The 19,862-nt window shown below is 38.4% G+C and overlaps 1 protein-coding gene across 1 annotated transcript in view; it reads left to right on the top strand.

The window, feature by feature from the left end:
* Positions 1-19,862, top strand: part of GPC6 (glypican 6) — a 514,022-nt gene that overhangs the window by 427,513 nt on the left and 66,647 nt on the right. Inside the window, exon 5 of the mRNA XM_010006359.1 lies at positions 13,515-13,645. Within this exon, the coding sequence (XP_010004661.1) occupies positions 13,515-13,645 (131 nt within the window). The remainder of the gene's footprint in view (positions 1-13,514; positions 13,646-19,862) is intronic.

Raw genomic sequence — 19,862 nt, 5'->3', positions numbered from 1 at the left:
GGAAATGCTGTCTTTGGCGCAGCTTTCTGCTGAGTTTCTTTGCTGGACTCATGTGCTGGTCGATTTTAAGCAGCGTAAACAATCAGGCCCTGTAAATGCACAGCACATGACAATAACATTTCATGTGATTAAGACTGTCTTCTCCTGTCCTTCATCCCTGAATCCATCTAATTCTCTGTTATAAATTCAGCAGAAGAATGGAAGAACAAATTTTGTTAGATTTCCTTTGTTAAATAGATCCAAGCCAAACTGTGAATCACAACAAAAAGTCACCAGGTGGCTTTTTGGGCCTCTGTATTTACAGGGCTGGAAGTTTCTGCTAAAATTCATAAATATACTGTAGCTTTTATTTGACATTACTTGGTACTAGCAACTAGCAAACCAATATTGGTGTTTGCAGCCAGATGTGCATCTGTGTGTCTAAAATTTTATTTACTTGCCCTTTCAATGATGAAATGTATAAGCATGCTGGCAGATGTACGTGTGTGTACATGTGTATGTATAAAGTCACACAGACATAAAGCACAGGCCTAGAAAATACAAGTGCATCTACATCCAAATGGGTAAAACTCCAATCTTCTCTATAGAAATAGCATACATAAGCAAATCTGCAGTCATCTAAATGATAAAAATTAGTCTCCCCAAAGTCAATAGAAAGGAGGAATATTATATAGCCTTTTGCTGCACATTTCAATGTTAAGTAATAGGTGATTCAGAGCAGACTTTGCAATTAAAATTCTTTGATCTTTTGTTTAAAACAAATAGTGACAGCTGGAGGAAGGTTCTCATGGCATGTGTCATTAATAGTGCATTTGGGACAGCATGAAACGCGAAATAAGAAAAGCATTCAAAGACATTAAGGGGTTTTTTTAACATTTCCAAGAGGACAGATGGATCATTACTTGGGTGAAGTCCTCTGCTCTGCACCTCTGTGCTGCAGGATTCATCAGCTCTGGCTAGAGAGATGCCTTCCTTGACAGCTGCAAGACATTTATCTCTGTAACATAGACCTAATCCACGCTCTCATTCCTAGTCTGATATATGCAGTCTGCTCTGTTTTCCAGCAGAATCCTGATTCCTCTGTTGGCAGTACTAGCAACAGTGGAATGACTTTTTCAGGAGATGAAGCTGATGTGAAGTACTTTGGGTAGCCCTCCCTCTCTTGGATGTACTTCTCTCCTGGTTTCCCTCCAATAGAGAAAGATTTCTCATCCCTGTACCTTGGAGTGCATTGTAGAGAGGTCTTAAAGCTTAAGAGGTGACAGACACCTGTCTCTTCTGACAATTTGGTATGAAAACAAGCAGATTAACCTGGAAATTCAATCGTTTTGGAAAAGTGATCTCATACTTCTCCACTATCTGCAATAAAAGAAGTGTCTATTTATACTCTTGCTTCAAACTCAGTTAAACTCTTGGTAAATTAAATGTCTTTCTGGTGACTGCATCCAATTTGTGCATGATATTTGGAGGGAAATGGGACATGAAGGATATTACAGTTAATTTTCTAACAAAATTAAATGCTTTGTAAACCTTCCAGTGATATCTAGGAATTTTTTCAACGCATGACCCAAGAGCAAAAAATGCAAGTGCTGTTAAAGACTTTTTTCTCTCCCAGAAACTAAGCTGGCATGATTTGCTGCTCACTGCAGGAAACCAGTAGGGACAGAGAAAGTGCTGAACATTTCAGATTGGGCTGTCTTTGCCTTATTTCCTGTGCCATCCTGAGCAGTGTTTTGGATAAGATGGGATTGGAGATACCCATACAAAATACTGTCCACTTTAGAGAGAAAGGAATAAAATGAAAAGCATGCAAAGACCATCTTTTATTTTACTGGTAACTCTTCTAAGAGTTCATGGAGAATGCGAGCAAGTGATATGAACTGACTAGCTCCTTGTGAAACAACTAAACTGAATCTGAACAAGGGTGTTTTATGTGATTGTCAACAATGTGCCCAACACAGTGCCACCTCTTTTGTAAGCAAACCCTTAAAAGTACTCATCAAAGAGGATGGTAAAGGGATAAATAACTGCATAAGGACAGTATTTATCTGAGGGATGAGATTCTTAAGTTCTACAGAGCAACCACACTTCAGAAACACTTAGATGTATGATAAATTGCAATAAAAATAAAAATTCAGCTTTAAATGAACAAAAAAAAAAGTTCAGAACAAATGAATTTTCAGTGGCCTCTGTCCCCATGAATAATTGTGGGTTTTTTCTCCAGTGTTGAAATAATTGAGATTCCCTTATTCTTCCCCTGTATTGCAGATTTCTTTTTTTTTCCTAACCAGCCAGAAGAACTCATCAATCTGCTATCACAACCTGCTCACCATTTTCTCAGCACACAAAGTCTGTCAGGAAGCTGGAATGGACACAAGCTGGTGTGTAACTCATTACATCCTTCCTGATCAGCATTTGTTATTACACCTTCCGCTCATCCACAAAATACAAAGGTCTAAAAACCATTTACTGTTTAAACCAATTTTTTGTTTAAGAACAATTTTTTTAAAAAATCACACAGTCATTGAAAGTCATATATATATAATTTTATATATATATATATAGACATATCAAGATATGATTTTACTGCTGATGTTTTCTCTTTAATTTATTCTGCAGGGGCATTCAAAACCTCCTAAGCACTTTCCAAGCGCATGGGGGTTACTGTAGAATAACAAAGGTCAAAGCACAACAGCAGATGCAGGACAAAAATCCAACTGAGAAGCAGAAATTGGGCAGAACCTTGTTCTCATGATTATTTTCACAGTGCCCTGGTGCCATTCTGCCAGCCCTTTGCTGCGGCCCATCTTTTGCTGCTGATTCACATCACTGTAACAGTTTTGGCTACAGTTTCCAGCACCATGGCAGTCCACTATTTCAACTTCAGCAAAGCAGACTCTCCTCAATATGTTGTTCCCACTCTATCCTTCTGGAAATATTTTTCCCTGTAGTGTGCACCTCCTGTTCTGGAGCTGCCCTTGCTGATACACGGGAGGTCTGGTACCTCCTCTCCATGGTCACCACCTTCCAACCCACACAATATGCCCCTGGGTGCACCCACCATCTAGCCCTGCAGTCACGTCTTCCTGCAGGCCCCTGAGATGGTGGGCACCACTTGAGATCCTGAAGCAACTGGCAACACCAGTCTGAGCACCTGTAAAAGCCACCCTAATACAAAGTGTCTTCCAAAAGGCAACCTCCTTCCCATTCTCATCATCTTTCTGGCTGCTGTGCAGTAGGTCACACCCTGCTGAAAATGAACACTATTGAAACAGGAATTCTGTTTCCAGCCAGCTCTATCCCTCCCTTCAGCTGTCTCAGCACTCCTTGAGCACCAGTGCTGGCACAGAGCAGGATGAAATTTTGTCCTCAGGGGTGTGGAGGAGAAGAAGCCACTTTTTCAGTTGGCTGAAACAAGTTGTGTGACTGCATCCAGAGCTAGGCAGGCACAGCTGGCCAGTCTTCTGCCACTGCTTTCTCATTTCTAATCTGTCTCCTGAACTGTCCTCTTTTTCACTACTCCATGTAGATTTCCAGGCAGTATCATGCATCCAGGATAACAGAAGGACAGGAATAAGTGCCTGAGAAGACACATGAAGACTGTTGTGTCCCCCATTGCTCCTTCAGGCAGGCATCCAGCAGCATGCAATCATGCCATGAATAAAGTCATCCTTCATGGCATTTTAAAGAACAGATTTCATAAATATACGTGTATTTCCAGTTCTACTGAACTATTTTTGCTAAAGGAAACCTCTATTATGAATTACAGCCAATCTGGCATAGGTTTTTTTGTAACTGGCCACTCAGTTCACAGCAAAAGGTCTTTCCAGTCCTTGATTAGATATTCTAGCCTTCCCATAGGAAAAAAAAGGAAGGAAAAGCTTTGTAGTAAGAGATGTAATACAGACATGGAAATATTTCATATTCTTTCCTTGCCAGAGCCTCTTTCATTTTAAATTTGTGAGATTCCTCCTTATCAAAGGAAAGAGAAAAATGAGAACTGTCTTTTCACATACTGTCTTTTTACATTTAAATGACTGATGTTTTAGTGAAATTTTTCCGTGTTGTATTCTGTCAAGAAATTGTGGGCTGGGATGTGTGACAAGGCTGAACAAACTCATCTGAAACACAGAGACTATTATTTGTTTCTGAACAAAAATTCCTCTACATCTAAACTAACATCAACACACAAATATTTGCAGAAAAATAAACAAATAAAAAGAGTTAAGCAATAGGGTAAGTGCAAGGGGTGAGTTGAATTTAGTGGCTATTATGTTTGTATATATATATATATATATATATAGACAGAGACAGAAATGTTTGAAATAATCAAAATAAATATTTATATTCCATGACTGGACTGAACATCAAAAAATGGACAGACTTGTTCCAGTTCCATTTATGCAACTCACTTTTGAAAGAGCAGGTTGTCTAACTTGCTTTTCTAGAAGAAAATGTAGGTGGTATCTACCCACTTTAGGAGAAAGGATGTTGCTAGGCTGATATAAGTATTATCAGAGCCTTTTAGTATATTATTTCCTGGTTGAGAGAGGAACATAATGTTACAAAAGTTCATCATCTTTACTCATATTATTAACTGTTATCCTTCTGTATAGGGCTTGTGGGAAACTGGACGAACACATAGCTTAAATTTTCCTTTTACTGAAGTGGAACCCAGTTGACATGTCTTTGGAGGCCTTACCAACCCAATGTTGCTAATGTTAAATGCCTGTGAAAAGGTTTCACCTCCTAGCAAATAGGAGCATTCAGTGCAGCACAGCAGTGTCAGATTATGTCACTTTTCCTATTTTTTCCTTGAAAAAAGATCTGACAGCTGTAAGCAGTGTTTTAAGAACACAGAAATTGTTATATCAATTTTTAGAATAGTGTGTGCTATTCTTTTTTTGTCTCATCACTTTTTCTCTCTTTTGAAACATGAAAAACAATTCCCCCTGTAGATGCTGTCCTCTTGCATCTGACAAATATTAATTTGCCTCCACCATATTTTCAGTGGAGCCAAAACTGGCAAGGATTATTTTGTTTCTTATGAACAAAAATATCAGCATAATTGCCACCCAGTCCTGTCATACCCAAACATGTTTATTTCTGTATTGCACTGTCCACAGATATCAGTACAGCACAAGGAAGAATAATTGTTCATTTGCTGCATGCACTCAGCCAAAGGGAAACAAAATTAGATCTTTTCTGCAAAACCTGAGAATAGGAATTGCTAGCCTCCTCCAAACCAAATTGTTGAAAAGGTGCTTTGTGACTTTATTAGGCCTCAGATCATGTCCCATTCAGTTGGCAGATATAATAATCTTAATAACAGCATTAAAAGGTATTATGTTTAAAGGTTGTGTCTTTGTTTTTACACTTTTGCATTCAGAAAATCTGAAACCAGTGTTAGTTTTTACAGCAATAAACCATGGGTACAACAGCATAAGATGGAGCCTAACATTTCTTCTTCCCTGTTCTTGCTTGCGGCTATATGGATCTAAAAGAGCTGCAATTACATCAGTGTTAGACTCCCAGAGCTATAAGCCAGGCTAGCGGCAGCAGAATTTCACCATCATTTGTTATTCTGGTAAGCAGAGGAGCTTGATGAAGTGGATGTGCATGAAGTTTAGGGAATGCACAATAAATGGCCTCAAGCACAGGTCAGTGACAGAGGAGGAGCTCAGGTGGGTAAGGAGGGTGGGACAAAGCTGAGAAGAGGCTTGAATGCAGAGGCACAGACCTGATGCTCTTGGGGCTGCCACTGAACAGGGGGGATCCACTATGAATAAGTTCACAATTAACTTAATCCCTATATAAACTGAGTGGATGGGATCTCTCTCCAGAGATCCCCAGAGCTGACTACATCTCCCTGTTTAGTGTACAGAGAATCAAGGAGGACTGTTTCACTAAGTACTTAGAACTGGAAAAACAGGTTAAAACTCAAAGTTAAGAACTGATCCCAAACAATCCCCTATTTCCCTAGATCCCCTAGTCTTTTTTTTTCTGATGTTCAGCAGTCTTATGGGAAATTCAGTTAATTCATATTCATAAATATCTCATGGATTAAACTGGAGCTGTTTGGATGATTATTTTTTTTTCTGTTGGAAAATGTTCATTTCAGAAAATCAAAATTTTTGAGGGAGAATAAATGCGATGGTTCCCTGGCCACTGGCCTGGAAGCCTTGCCAATGTGCAGCCAGCCAGCCATCATTCTTTGAAAAATGTGCCATTTCAAAATTTTTCACTCAGTTAAAACAACTTTTTTCCTGCTGTGAAAGTTTTAGTGGGAACAGATCTTCTACTTTCTGCCCAACACTGTGCATGTGTTGTTATTAATATTTTTGATGATTACAACTTATCAGGCAAGTGGCCTCATGTCATGAACATTAGCTTTTTATATTACTTTATTTTATATTACTTTATATACTTTGACCTTCTCTAGACCTCTCAGGACACAGATAATTTAGAAGAACTGGAACTCAAGCATAGGATTTTACAACATTGCCCCTATCCTATTGATACAGTTAGTGCAGATAGGCAGACATACAGAAATTGTTCTTTCCTTTCAGGAGGAATGTCAAAACAATAAATAGATTAGTCATACCAGCTGTATTGATTTGTGACAACCTTGATGTACACAGTTATTTGGGGTTCAAACATTTGTCTGAGGGGGGCAAAACTATTTTTATTTGCTGCATTGAAGCTGGGGAGAAAGAAGAAGGGGAGAAAAAAAATGCTGTTAGGCATCTCAACATTCTCTGCATAGTGGCAAGCTTTTAAATGCAATGAGATAGCTGTGGTACATTTCTATATTGATCAGTAAGATGGAAGGCAAAAATGAATTTTCTCTGTGCAGCTGTGTGTGACACCTCCCTCAGAGCTGAACCAGTGGGGTGGATTCACTCCAGCAAAGTTGGCCATAGGTTGATTGTTTATTTTATGGCAAGGAAAGGTATAAAGTTAGCTTAGTGACAAAGTAGCAGGGAAGATGTTACTCATAGGATGTCTATTTAAAAATCCAGCATTAGTACCTAGGAAATATGTATTTCAGATCCTTATAGCAATTGTGGTTCTTGGGTTCAGAAGAAAAAAGGCTGAATATACCAAAGGAACTGAGGAGCATCCCATTATGTCTTGTCCTGCCACTCCACACCCATGTGAAGACAATTTCCCTAACTTCTCTCTATCTACTCTTTAGGAACTGAAGACTGACAAGATGTCCCCTGAGCCTGCTCTTTGTAGACTGAGAAATGCAGTTCATCCAGACTTTCTTTATTTCTCAAGTTCTCCAAACCTCTCATCCATCTAGGTGGCCATCCACTGGATGCCTCTAACCCAAAGCATGGCTAAAAATTCATTTATCATCTCAATGGAGCACTAAAGATGCACTACATGAGAAAAAACTTCTTTACTGTGAGGGTGACAGAGCACTGGAAAGGCAGCCCAGAGAGGTTGTGGAGTCTCCTTCCTTCTCTGGAGACTTTCAAGACCCATCCGGATGCATTTCTGAGTGACCTGCCCTAGATTTGGTCTTGCTCTGACAGGGGGGTTGGACTCCATGATCTCCAGAGCTCACTTCCAACCCCTAACATTCTGTCATTCAGTCATTCTGTGATACATCCAGCAGTAGACAGAGACTGTGGAACAGAAAAAAAAAAAAAATGCAAGGAAAAGAAAAAACAGAATAAGGACCAATGTCTTTCCACAAGTAGTTCTCAGTGAACTGCCAATAAGGATAGCAAGTCTGTTAGGTTTAAACTGGGTTTTTACAGAAGATGACATGAAAGTCATAGATGCTGCCACACATATTAGTTGAAAGATTTTGTGTACATTAGGGTGAAGTTATTCTTGAAATAACCAGACAGTTTCTTGAATCAAACTGCTTATAGAAGAAAAATATATATCACTTCTCAAGGAGAGTGGACAGCTCATTAATTATTTTTTCAAAAGTGCATACCAGAACTTTCTCCAACTTTGACAGAATTTATGGTACAAAGTTTAGAAATATGAGTAGGAAAAGAAATAAAAATCAGTGCATAAAATATAATCACTGTAAATTCTGAATATGAGTAGACACTTAAAAATATGTCAGGACTGACATGGGAAATATGAATTCTAAATCAGTTATGATGAAGAGGATAAGGAATTCAGAGGCATCAAGGGAAAGGAGTCAGTTTTCTGAGCCAGATATATGGGCCAAACAGGGTTTCTGTGAAACACTAATGAGATCCAACTTTTAAAGTTTAATTTTAAAAGTTAGTTTAAAAGTCACAATACCAGTGAGCTCTTTTAAAGGAAATAAAACTGCAAAAGGCCTGTGGAGATCCTTTATGGAAACAGTACAAAATTAGCTTTAGAAGTGTGACGGAGCACAGACTAAAGGACAGTATGGCAGATGTCTATACATGTCTGAGGGAGGCAAAAATCTGGAAGAGAATACAACTGTTGAATCGACCTCTATATGAGGTAGATTATTAGAAATAAGTAAGTGAAACTAAGCATCAGAAAAAAATACACCACGTAATACCTTTCTTTAAAAAAGTGGGAAAAGCGTAACAAAGGATGTAGAGAATTATAATATTATTATGCCAATACATACATGGAGCTTAATGATAGTCAGACAGGAAATCTGTCACTTAAGCCTCATCAGAATAGCACTGTACAGTGTTCTCATATAAATAATAATGTGAAAAGGACACCATGGACCCTAAGAAAAATAGCAGGCTTGGCATCACTGCCATGCCTTATTCTGATTTCCTGAGCAAAGGGATCTTAGGAACTCAATGAACATAGAGTTTTACATTCTTCTTTAATTTGTTTTAGTAAATCATAAGCTAGCAGTAAAAGTTTTGGCAGAATATTACAGGCTTGTTATTGTATTTCTAAAAAGTCAATATGTACCCATATTTCACTTTTCAATTTTTAGTTTTTATTTCGTTTTATTTACCATCTAATGCTCTAAAGATTTCATGAGTGCTATTTATATTTGGTGTCATGATGGAAAACTCACTGAATTTTACCTACATGACGTAGTAAATACAAGCCAAACTCCCACCTCCCCTTGCCCTTGGTCAGAAGGTTGGGAAGTTGGGAAATGAGCATGGCTTTGCAGCCCAGATAATTATCTTTTATATCCCTTTCCAAAACAGTCATTGTCACTCTCAAGGTCATAGTCAACTACAATAATTGCTCAGTCTATTTACAACTGATTCACCTCTCTTCTTCTGCAATCCGTGGACTTATCCATAGGCCAGTCCTTGGAAGGTTTCCAAATAAAAAGTTATCCTTACATTATTTCACAAGCAACTGTGTGAACAAGCACTTCACAGTTCTTCATAAATAAGGGTTAGAACACATGTAAGAAAAAATAACAACTGCCTGATAGGAAATTTAAGAAAAATCTTCCTTCCTTTTTTCACAAAATAAAATATACCTTAGATTCTTTGTCTCCCTAAAAAATGTTTTTAGCGACTTCATCCATAGATGCTTTTCTGGAATTCCCTGGGGAAAGCTCAGCCACTGCTGGAATCTTCACTGATAATTTAAAAGTAGAATAACAAAGCGTGCATGAAAGGAAAAACTGATGTCACAGCTAAACTAACACAGACTCAAAAAATGCCTTTCCTTATCAGCTTCCTGAGGCTGCCTATAAGCCCTCTGAGTCTTCCCTGTCAGATCCTTCTCACATTATCTTGATGATAGAAAAGTGACAAGGAAAAGGAGGCACTGACTTTCTTTACAGGAACTTTGTATTTTAGTCTACTTTTGGAGTTTTTTCAATTGTCAGATGTCTCATAAATCAGTGCCCTTATCCCTCTTCTCTTTGTTTCAGTATGGGATTTACTAGGATGATTTCGGGAAACTTGCCCTGAACGAAATGTAACATAAACAGGAAGATATCACTGTTAGTATCAAGATAAGTCAAAAAGACAGTGGCTTGATGCAGTTCCTAGGAAACTGAGGCAGATTCTTGTCTGTTATTAGTATATCCTTTCTATTATTAGTCTATCTGGTATTTTGCCTGGAGATGCTCAGGGTTCACAAAAGACCATCGTACCTTGAAATTCACACACAGCCAACTCAATTTTTTAAGTTGTATGACAAGTCGCTTAGCATGGTGATTGATCAGTTTCTGTCTTCTGCTTCTCATTTAAGTAGCATCTTTTAAACTGTGAAAAAAAAAAAAAAATCTGTGAAATAAGCAAAAACAAAGTCTGCAGGAGCTCGTATATATTGCTTAAAATGAAACTTTGTCCTTCTAAAATCCACTGACAAATACCTGTGGTATATCTTGGTGTGGACAAGGGAATACAAAGCAGTTAAACAGAGTTGTTGTCCTCAGCCAGCAGAAACATTCCAGGCCTCCCAGGACTACACTCTGGGACACCAGCAGGCTTTGTTTTTTTACTGCATCAGGAGCGTCCCCACTCCTGTTTTGAGTAACGTGCATCTGGCAGGAGAGGTCAAGAGCAGTGGCACTGGCAGTAAGAAATGTGCCATATGCTCTGCTCTTTCTCCGGACTGTTTTGCAAGCCCATGTCCTCAGGTGAGCAATTAGTCATGTTTATTGTTTCCAAGTGGCTAATAAACCCACAAGCAAGAATGGCTTAACTAAACTGAGTTCCTGATCCACTCACCCGGCAGCTGGATATCAGCTGGGAATATCAGCCTTTTCCAAGTGCTGTAGTAGATGGAGAGGGAAGCCCTGTGCTTAGCCTAAGCAAAGCAGATTTTGAAAAATGCAAAAGAGAAAAAAATAAAGAACATATAAAGGTGAACAATACAGTCCAAGTGTATTAACAGCATAAAAAACAGGTAGTCAATTAATCAATCAGCTTTCAGACCTAAATAGCATAACAATTAAGCTCCTAATATCTACTATTTGAGCTGATTAGGAAATTATTAAACCCACAGAGAGTCCCACTGAAATGAATTAGGCATTTTTTGAGTTCAAGGGTCAGTTCTTGAGAACTGAGATTTCATAACTGAGGCATATAGATTTTCTTAATTTCATTTTGAAATCTTTCCAGCTGCTCCTGTAATAATATTCATAACATTTTTAGGAGAAAAAAAAGAGACTTGGGACAAGTGTTGGGGTTTTTGTTACATGATTACAGATTTGAAGAGCTACAGTCTAGAAAGGACGATTACATCATTTTGACTGTGCTGTCATAAATCTCAGATCATTAAATTTAACCAGATTCTCACTACATTCAACCTAGCAGCTTTTATTTCATTCATTTGCATAGGATGCCTCTTGCGTATACATTGTGTGTGTTCTTATAGAATTGTGCAAGTGAATAGTAAGGTATAGCACTGCAATGAGGGTTAGGGCTGGCAAACAAGAGGATTAGGAAATATTTTCCAAGAGAAGAATTCACCTTAAAATCACACTGTGGGTTTGTTTTTTTCTGGAGGTCAATATTAGGGATAGAAAATTCCATCTGAATTTTAATCTGAGGCCTAATTCAAAAAATCAGTAGATAGAAGCCAGTTGACTACAGTAGTGATTATGTTCCCAAAGGGCCTGCACACTCACAATAACATGACTGCCTTGCTCTTCAAGGCTTGTCTCAGTCTAGGGATGTCAGACACCATCTGGATAAGTTTGACTTAATATTAGGGACAACATTATTGTTAGAGAGGCGGTAAAAGGAAGAGCTCAGTCAGACAAAGGCTAAGAAAATAATTTTGGAGTTCATAGGTGTGGCACTTGCTCATTCCCTTTTGCTCAACCAATCTCGTACTCCTACCAGAAGGAGATAGGAGTAACTGCAGTCCAGTCTAAATCAGCTGTGGCCCCACACACTTATTTAAACTGAAGGAAATAAAATAAGTCCTCAAATAACAATAGTTTCCCCATTTGTGCAAGAACTCATCTGAACTGTGCAACTACCCCAGACTCCTAGTCTGAGTTGAGACCTAAAATGAACCTTAACTGGAAGCATAACTTGTGTCAGTCTCAGAAATCATGTTGCAGGAGGAACTTGTTTAGCTTAGACCTGCAATCACCTTTCATCCCAGCATTTAATCAGTTTCTCAGACTCTGCCCCTTCAAACATGTTCCTTTATGGGCCTCTAGTTTAACACTAATCCTGTCCCACATTCTAGCTCCAAAACAAAAATATGGACTGCTAACATAAATATGCATCTGTCATCAATAAAGATGTGGATATTTAAAATTAAGCTTTTTTTGTATTTCTGTTTCAGTGGGATATTTAAGCATACATTGGCTACATACATAGTATGTACATAGTGTAGCTCCCATGTCTGGCTGTGCATGGGAACCTGTGTCTCCACTGCCAGGGTGAGACACCAGCCTCTTCTTCACATACATCCATGCACCTGTGCTTCCATGGGGAGAGAGAAGGTGGCCATGCAGGCTGGAAAGAAGCCCCAGGACTCTGCAGCCAATCACAGAGCTATCAAGCACTGCTCTCTGGGCTAAGGGGTGCCCCATGCCTTCTCCACGTAGCTGCCTTGGGACTGGTGCTTGCAACAGCAAAGCACCAGTAGGGGCTGTTTTGGAAGGAAGACTGGTTAGTGCCTTTTGGAGCCTAAGTCTGAAGAATATAGGTGAGAGCATGTGGAGATTTTTGTTTATCATATTAGAATTGCAAGTGGCATCTGTTTAAGGTAATTAGATACTAAAAAATGTAAATGCTAACATATGAGACAAGAATAAAATATTATGTTCAAAGGTATAGTACAAATCCTGTTCATTGCATTGGTGTTGCCACAGAAATTGTGAGGAATCTGTGTCGGTACATAAACAAACATATGTGATGTATGGTAAAACCTTTTTTAATGTTATTCATTTCTGATCAGTTTTCACTTGTTAATGAACACAAAAAGATAACATTATTTTGGAGAGGACTTTAATGTAAATTGAGCAAACAATTCTTTTTAAAATCCAAAACACAAAAGTATATGATTCTGCATAGAACTTTCAATCATGTCTTGAAAATGTAGTGAGGTAAACACAGTTTATACCTATCTGCTATGGCAGAAATCCAATATTCATCTGCTGTTCATATTGCAAGAAAATGAGATCATTAAGGTCAGAAAGAACAGCTGCTTTAATTATAACACCCAGATATATCATATCAAAGTTCTCATTATCTCATGTGAATTCTAAAAACACACTCCATTTCTATCATGCTGCTTTTTCTGGGGAAGGAGACTACTTAAGTACACTCTGGAGCTCTTGCTGCTTCGAGTGGTGTGATGCTGTGTGATATACTTTCATCCCAAGCTCAATAATGCTATGCTAACTATTATTCACCTAACTTTTACAGACTTTATTCCTCCTTCTGGGGTGGCAGTGGTAGGGAAAATTGGGTTTGAGAGCTAGGAAGCTGCCCTGCAGGCTTCATGGTCCCACTGCCACCCACCCCCACGGGCTCCTGCTCAGGAGCGCTCGGTACCCACGCCTCTGGCTGGTGACACTCGTCTGCCTGAGGCACCCCAAGGTGTCCCTTCTTTAAGGGAATGGCTGCTTTGTGTTTTAACAGATGCTATGCTTCTGGTAGCGGAGAGATTAGAGGGACCATTCAACATTGAATCAGTCATGGATCCTATTGATGTCAAGATTTCTGAAGCCATCATGAACATGCAAGAAAACAGCATGCAGGTGTCGGCAAAGGTACTGTGTGAGTCATGCATTCTCTCTTGCTGAATGTCACAAGCAGGGGGAAAAACATCTCCACCATTTTTCTGTCCAGACTTTAAGAAAGATTGTCCAGGCCACTAGAAGTTGCTTTTGCATATTCGACAGTTCACCAGACTACCTTTCAATCCTTCATCTAGTTAAACAAGCTTGAAGCTTTCAGAAGGGAGTGGAAGGGAGAAAGGTACCATACAGTAAAATCTAAATTAACAGATGTAAGAGAGAGATGAAAATTAGCAGTAACTCTGTCAGCAATATCCTGTGTAGTATGCTTGGTAACTTTTGCTCATGTCTCATCTGTGATTCTCCATATTAACTTCCAAACACATTTTGATCTGTCTAGGTCAGACTGAAGTACAATGTGTTTGACGTGAATACACAAAATGTCCATTTAACCTACTTTAATAGCCACTCAAGGGAAATATCATTACATTGGACAGCCTCTGATTACCAGACCTTAGTTTGATAGAGTTTTTCTGGATTCTGACACGAAGATAAACAGAGTTATTGATATCAGCTTGCTTCTTTCCATTTTTAGTGTGTCTATGCATCCACAGATCACCACCACCTCTGAACCTCATGTTAATAAGATCCTTCAAATTCAGTAGCAGGTGCTGTTGAACCAATAGCCAACAATTAATGGCTTTTCCTTAATATTCATCAGTGCACTGCAATGCAAAACCTAAAGTCAACAGTTTTCCAGGTTCTCTGCATTAGGAGTTTCTGCCTTCCCATGGTCTCCCAGTAGTCAGTTAGGTGTTGGCTACATTGCCATCTGAGCCAGTGACTTTCCATTGCTTGGAAAGAAGCTTCTTTAGCTGGGAAAAATGGGGACAAAAAGCAGGAGGCTGAGGCCAATATTCTTCCTGTCAACCCAAAATAAGATGTTTTTTATGTCCCCAGTGCTGCAGGCTGCTAAAGAATTTCCTTCAAGCTGCTTTTTACTTTCAACCTACATGAAGTTACTCAGATTTTAAAAACAGCCTACATCCTGCACAATGGGACTTAGTTCTGGCAGCCGTGATCAAGGCATTTAACAGCCAAATTCTCTCGAATACTTTGGGAATTAAAGGCTAACTTCAACAAACTCAGCCCTCACCTCAAAAGAAGAATAAAGAAATATTTTTACTGAAACTCACTCAAGGGCCATGTGTATTCAATTTTCTTTTTTCTTGCTCAGTTCTCGCCACTTTTGCACTAATCAGGAAGCTTCATCCCCTGCCAGAGCCCAATGACATCTTGGCACAAGCTCATCTCACTACTCGTTTGTAGCAGAGCAGACTGTTTCACCTGTCCCTGAGAAATATTTTGTTTGCTGTAAAGATTAATAAATCACAGCAATTCCATTTCAATGTGAAGTTTTTCTTCTAAGAGAAATATTACACAATTTTTTTTTTTAAAATCTTGATAAACAAAAACCAACTGATATCAGTTAAATTTATTTTATGATATTTTTGTAGATAAAAGAGCTGTCTATCCTTGAGGGGCCTTTGTATATTTCTGTGTAGACCATTACTGTCCTGAAATGTGATTTCCTTATTTCCTAGGTTAGATCCATCTTTCTTCAGGTCCTAACACATGGAAATGTTTTATTCTTAAAGAAAAGCATAAAAAGGCAAAGACTTTGGGTTTAGTGCTGCATTCTTCTATGTCACATCAGATCTATAGAGATGATATATGAACAGACTTCGAATCAGTCATTTGTTATCTAATTTTTCCCCCCTATACATACTGACCACTTAGAGCTTTAGTGGAAATGACAGATACCTTGCCAGATGTAATGGAGTGCATGGAATGTAATTGCAGACCTAATGTAGGAGAAAAACCAGGCTTGTCAATTATTCTGAGACGCCGCTCAGAAAGCTTCAGGCAGGGTGTCAAAATCACGCTGTTATGTCGTTCTTCAAACAATTTTGTATCTTGCATTTGACTGCACCCACTGAAAATGTGGCGACTAGGAATCACAGTTATTTTTTCCACAAGTCAGTGTGTTTTTACAATGGGAAAATGATGATGCACTAATAATGTTATGCCTCCACCACCCACATACACAGATTATTCTTTACCACTGACATGCATCTTTTTCTACCTAAAAATCTGGTTGGTGTCTGCAAGGAGCCTCTATGCTGCATTCAGTAGAATCTTGGGCCATTTTGTATAATGATGTTTCTCTTTTAAAAAGAATTGAGCAAACAAAAATGAATGATTTCTTCCTCAAAGACCTCTCACTAATCTCATCCTTTTTGCTGGAAGATGACCTACAGTTCATTTAATCCAAAATCCATCAATCTCCTGTTTCAAAAATTTATATAAAATTGCACTATTCCAAAAGTCATTCACATGAAATTGCACTATCAGTTTGTATCACAAAATGATGTTTTGTATTATACCAACTGCATTTATGTATTGAAATTTATTTGAGAAAAATATGCTTTATATAACACATTGACTATACATTACTGTGCGTAAGGAGAAAAACTGAAAGTGACCCACAATGTACACTTGCCAACATAGTAAGTGTATAAAATAAGTGAGAATGCATGCTCTTGTGTGAAGGATGAAGTCTTCAACTTTACACATCAGCAGAAAAATACATCATGAACTTTCTAAGACTCCTGTTCTGTCGTTTGTCCCTCCATTCTTCACTTGATGTAGTACTAGAGGTTTTGTCCAATATCTTCTTCCTGTAAATATGCACCTCCTATTCAGCACTATTCTTCTGAGAAATAGTCCTCATGGCTACAGTTATACTAATAAATAAAAGGGGACACAGATCAGTGCTTGATCCTTAGACCAAAGTGTCACAGCCTGATTCATTTCTATACTGCTGAGACCTACCTTCTCTGGAGCTGTTTCATCCTGCCAAGAGCAAGTTGGAACAGTACAAGAAAAAGCCAATGAGTTAACAATTAGTGCAGTCAGGGCTTATAGCTTGAGTTCAAGCCTTGTCTTTCACTTCCTTAGTAGATATATGCCCTTTGTCTTCCACTCTTGATTGGTACACATCAATACCAAGACAGAGAATTATACAGGTGCTACACGTACCTTTTCTATCTTTTTGTACTTCCATCCAAGGACGTACAGACTCAGCCACATTCCAGTACCTGTCACTGCGTAAGATGGAGCATCTCTGTTCCTAGGCCATTAACTTTTCTGTTTTGTGTGCTGATTGTGGTTGTTCGTTTTGGCACAGTTCACATTAGCCAGGTACGAGTATTATATTAAGATCCTCCAATTCATCCTTAGGCTGGAATCTTCCTCTGTTTTCTTGCTATTCTTTTGCAATCTATATTCAGCACTGGCTGTCTAGAAAGTCTGACAATAAATCTCTAGCCTTCAATAGGCTTCTCACCTTGTGTGGCTGTCATGTCCCTAAACAACACCCACACAAGGTCCTTACTTTGCCTCAGGGAAGTCTCATTCATGACAGCTGCAATATCTGGAAATACATTTCAAAAAGGAACAATGGTCTAGAAAGTCAAACATCAAAGCCCTTTTGCTAGAGAACTTTCCATGCTTTGAATCAGACCCAAATTTCCCTTCTCCAAAAAAGGCAAGGACCGATGATCACCAAAACCAGTTCCCATAGCTTCATCATCTAATACCTGCAGCTATACTGACAGAGTATCTTCTGCAAACCAAACCATACAGACTGCAAAGATAATCACTCTAGGCTTCCTGATATGCCTCCCAAGACATTGACACTTTTTAAGAGCAGGCTTTTCAATCTGGGTCTGCCCAGACTTGAGTGGTGTTCCCTGATGATTGCTTCTAGTAGAAGTCAGGTTGCAATAGATTTACCTTGGTTTTCTGCTGATAACGTCTAAGACACATTAGTTTATTTGTTGAAATCCCTTTGTTACTTCATTGTGACACCTCTTTGGTAGTTGAACATTATAGTGTCAAACTCAGTGCTCAGCAACAGCTTGATTATTTCTCAAGCAAAAGTTTCATGCTCTGTATATTGCTTCCCAAGGCTCAGTTCACATCCAAGACTAAGTCATAGCATACTTTTTCCTTATTCTCATTCTTCAGGAAGTAATTCAGGGAGTCTTATTCGGAGAGTTGTAACATACAAAGGCTCATTTCAATCTTGGCCAAAACAAAGGTATTTTGGGGCCCTTCACAATTTTCCCATAAGGCTGTCAGTACCATTACCTTTGATTCCTGCTTGAAGTCAAAAAGTAAATCCTACATCTGTTCCATTTTTAAAATACAAATGTTTACTACCTGACATCTGCAGAGATTGGTCGCTCACAAGAAGAAAAGGAAAACTCAAAAAACAGCAGAAAAAGTCTTAGAGTATCCATTTTTCTTCAAAATTGAGAAAATCTCTAATCTGGTTACATCTGCTTAATTGTGTCCTCATCACTACTCAAAACACAACATACTAGGCTATTTTCTGCAAAAATTCTACACAGGTATGTTTGGCTGCTCTAAGTGTCATTTGACTGCTGTGACGTGATTTTTCCACTTTCATAAATGAAACCTATAAATGAGTGTCCCCTTAATAAATCCTAAACCCACTTTTATCTGAGCTGATGGATGTGCCATTTTAGCCTATAGATATATGTTCCTTTTCAGCAGTTACTTCAGCTAAAAGGATGAACAAGCTCCATGACATAGCAGGCTACATATGCATTATTTATAAGGAGGAAATCTTCATAAAAACTACATCCAAGATTCTTCTTAAAATAGCCACTGAGTTTCGTATTAACCTCTTCATTTATCTGTTATCTGTCCAGAGCTCTGTGCAGGAAAAATATAAAGATATTTCAGGAAAAAATCAATGTTATTCTATCTGAAGATTAGTCAATGGAGCAGAGTCATACAGAGACACATAGGAAGCACTGAGCACTGGCACATGTCTGAATAACAGCACAAATCAAGGCTTCATTGAGAAGTCTTGGGAAAAAGACTCTTCTTTTAAAGTCCTGAAGTAGATACCTCTATTTAGTAAGCTCAATAGATGTAATTCTTCGCTGACCCTGTTGATCTCCCAGCTTGGTTCATATCCCTGACCACAGACGTCTGGTGCTCTTTATGACACCCTGGGATATTCCATTTTAGCTTTAGCTGCAGTTCAGTGAGCAATGGTCTTGTGTTAAGACAGTCTTCACAGAAAACTCGGGTATCTCAGGACATCAAAAGCTATTATAGATACTGATGAGAGAGCAACTGAAGGGAGCTTTGGATCTCCACTGTCTAAAATGGAAGCAAGATGTTTAGCTTAAATATAGACACCTACACATACATCCTAAATTTAGGTTTCTTAGTTTCAAATTGAACCCTTCTCTAAATTCTGGTGATATGGATGGCAACAATAAATAACGCTAAAAAACGCTAATTTTTTAAGAGAGTGGATTTATGCTGCCAATTCACAGTATGTGTAATGAAACACCTGAATATTTTTCCAGAAATTGCTTAGTATCTCTGAGTAGCACTGTGAAGAAAGTATTTTGTGTGCTTCTTCTTAGGAAGAATTTGTTAATTTCAGGTATCAGCTTTGCATTTTCAATTCTGTCAGTTAATACCTGGCCACAAATTAGAAAATGTGTCTTTTGTACCCAAAATCTAGTTACTAAATATTGTACCCTTACTGAATTTCTACCAGGTCACTTAAAAAGTGAATTATTTCTTATTCCATTATGTAAAAAATGCTGCCTAATTTCCATCTCTGTTATTGGCTGGCTGTATATAAATTTGCTCATATAAAACTACGTGCTACAACTATTTATGTGAAGCTATATGTCACAAAGTCTACGATGGGTTTCTTCGGTATGTGATAAGAGAAATGAAATATGAATCATGTAGACTCCACATGGTCATACAAGTAGACTAACAGTCACACACTGAGAAATGTAAGGGGCAGATTCAGTGCCCTCACCTTCCTTTCCCCTTAGAGTCAAGTTACATGTTTTGGTTAATTGTCACTTGTTTTTGTAAGCAAATACCTGACTGTTTAATTGACTAAATGTGATGGCATATACATCTAAATGAGTGGTTATGTTTTCTGGGCATAATTTATCTTCAGTCAGAAGAAATATGAGTAAATGTTTGAAAGTATAACTGATGCCCCCGACTTACAAATTTGACCCTTTAAAATGTACAGTATCATACACAATTGTGTATAAATCCTGACAATTAATAATAGTTTAATTTTCTCGCAGAGGAAAAATATGACTCTTTCCTG

The sequence above is a fragment of the Chaetura pelagica genome, unplaced genomic scaffold (assembly GCF_000747805.2).
Source record: "Chaetura pelagica isolate M959 unplaced genomic scaffold, ChaPel_1.0 scaffold29, whole genome shotgun sequence".
Classification (NCBI taxonomy): Eukaryota; Metazoa; Chordata; class Aves; order Apodiformes; family Apodidae; genus Chaetura; species Chaetura pelagica.
The sequence above is the reverse complement of the archived record's forward strand: the minus strand, read 5'-3'. Positions and strand labels throughout refer to the sequence as shown.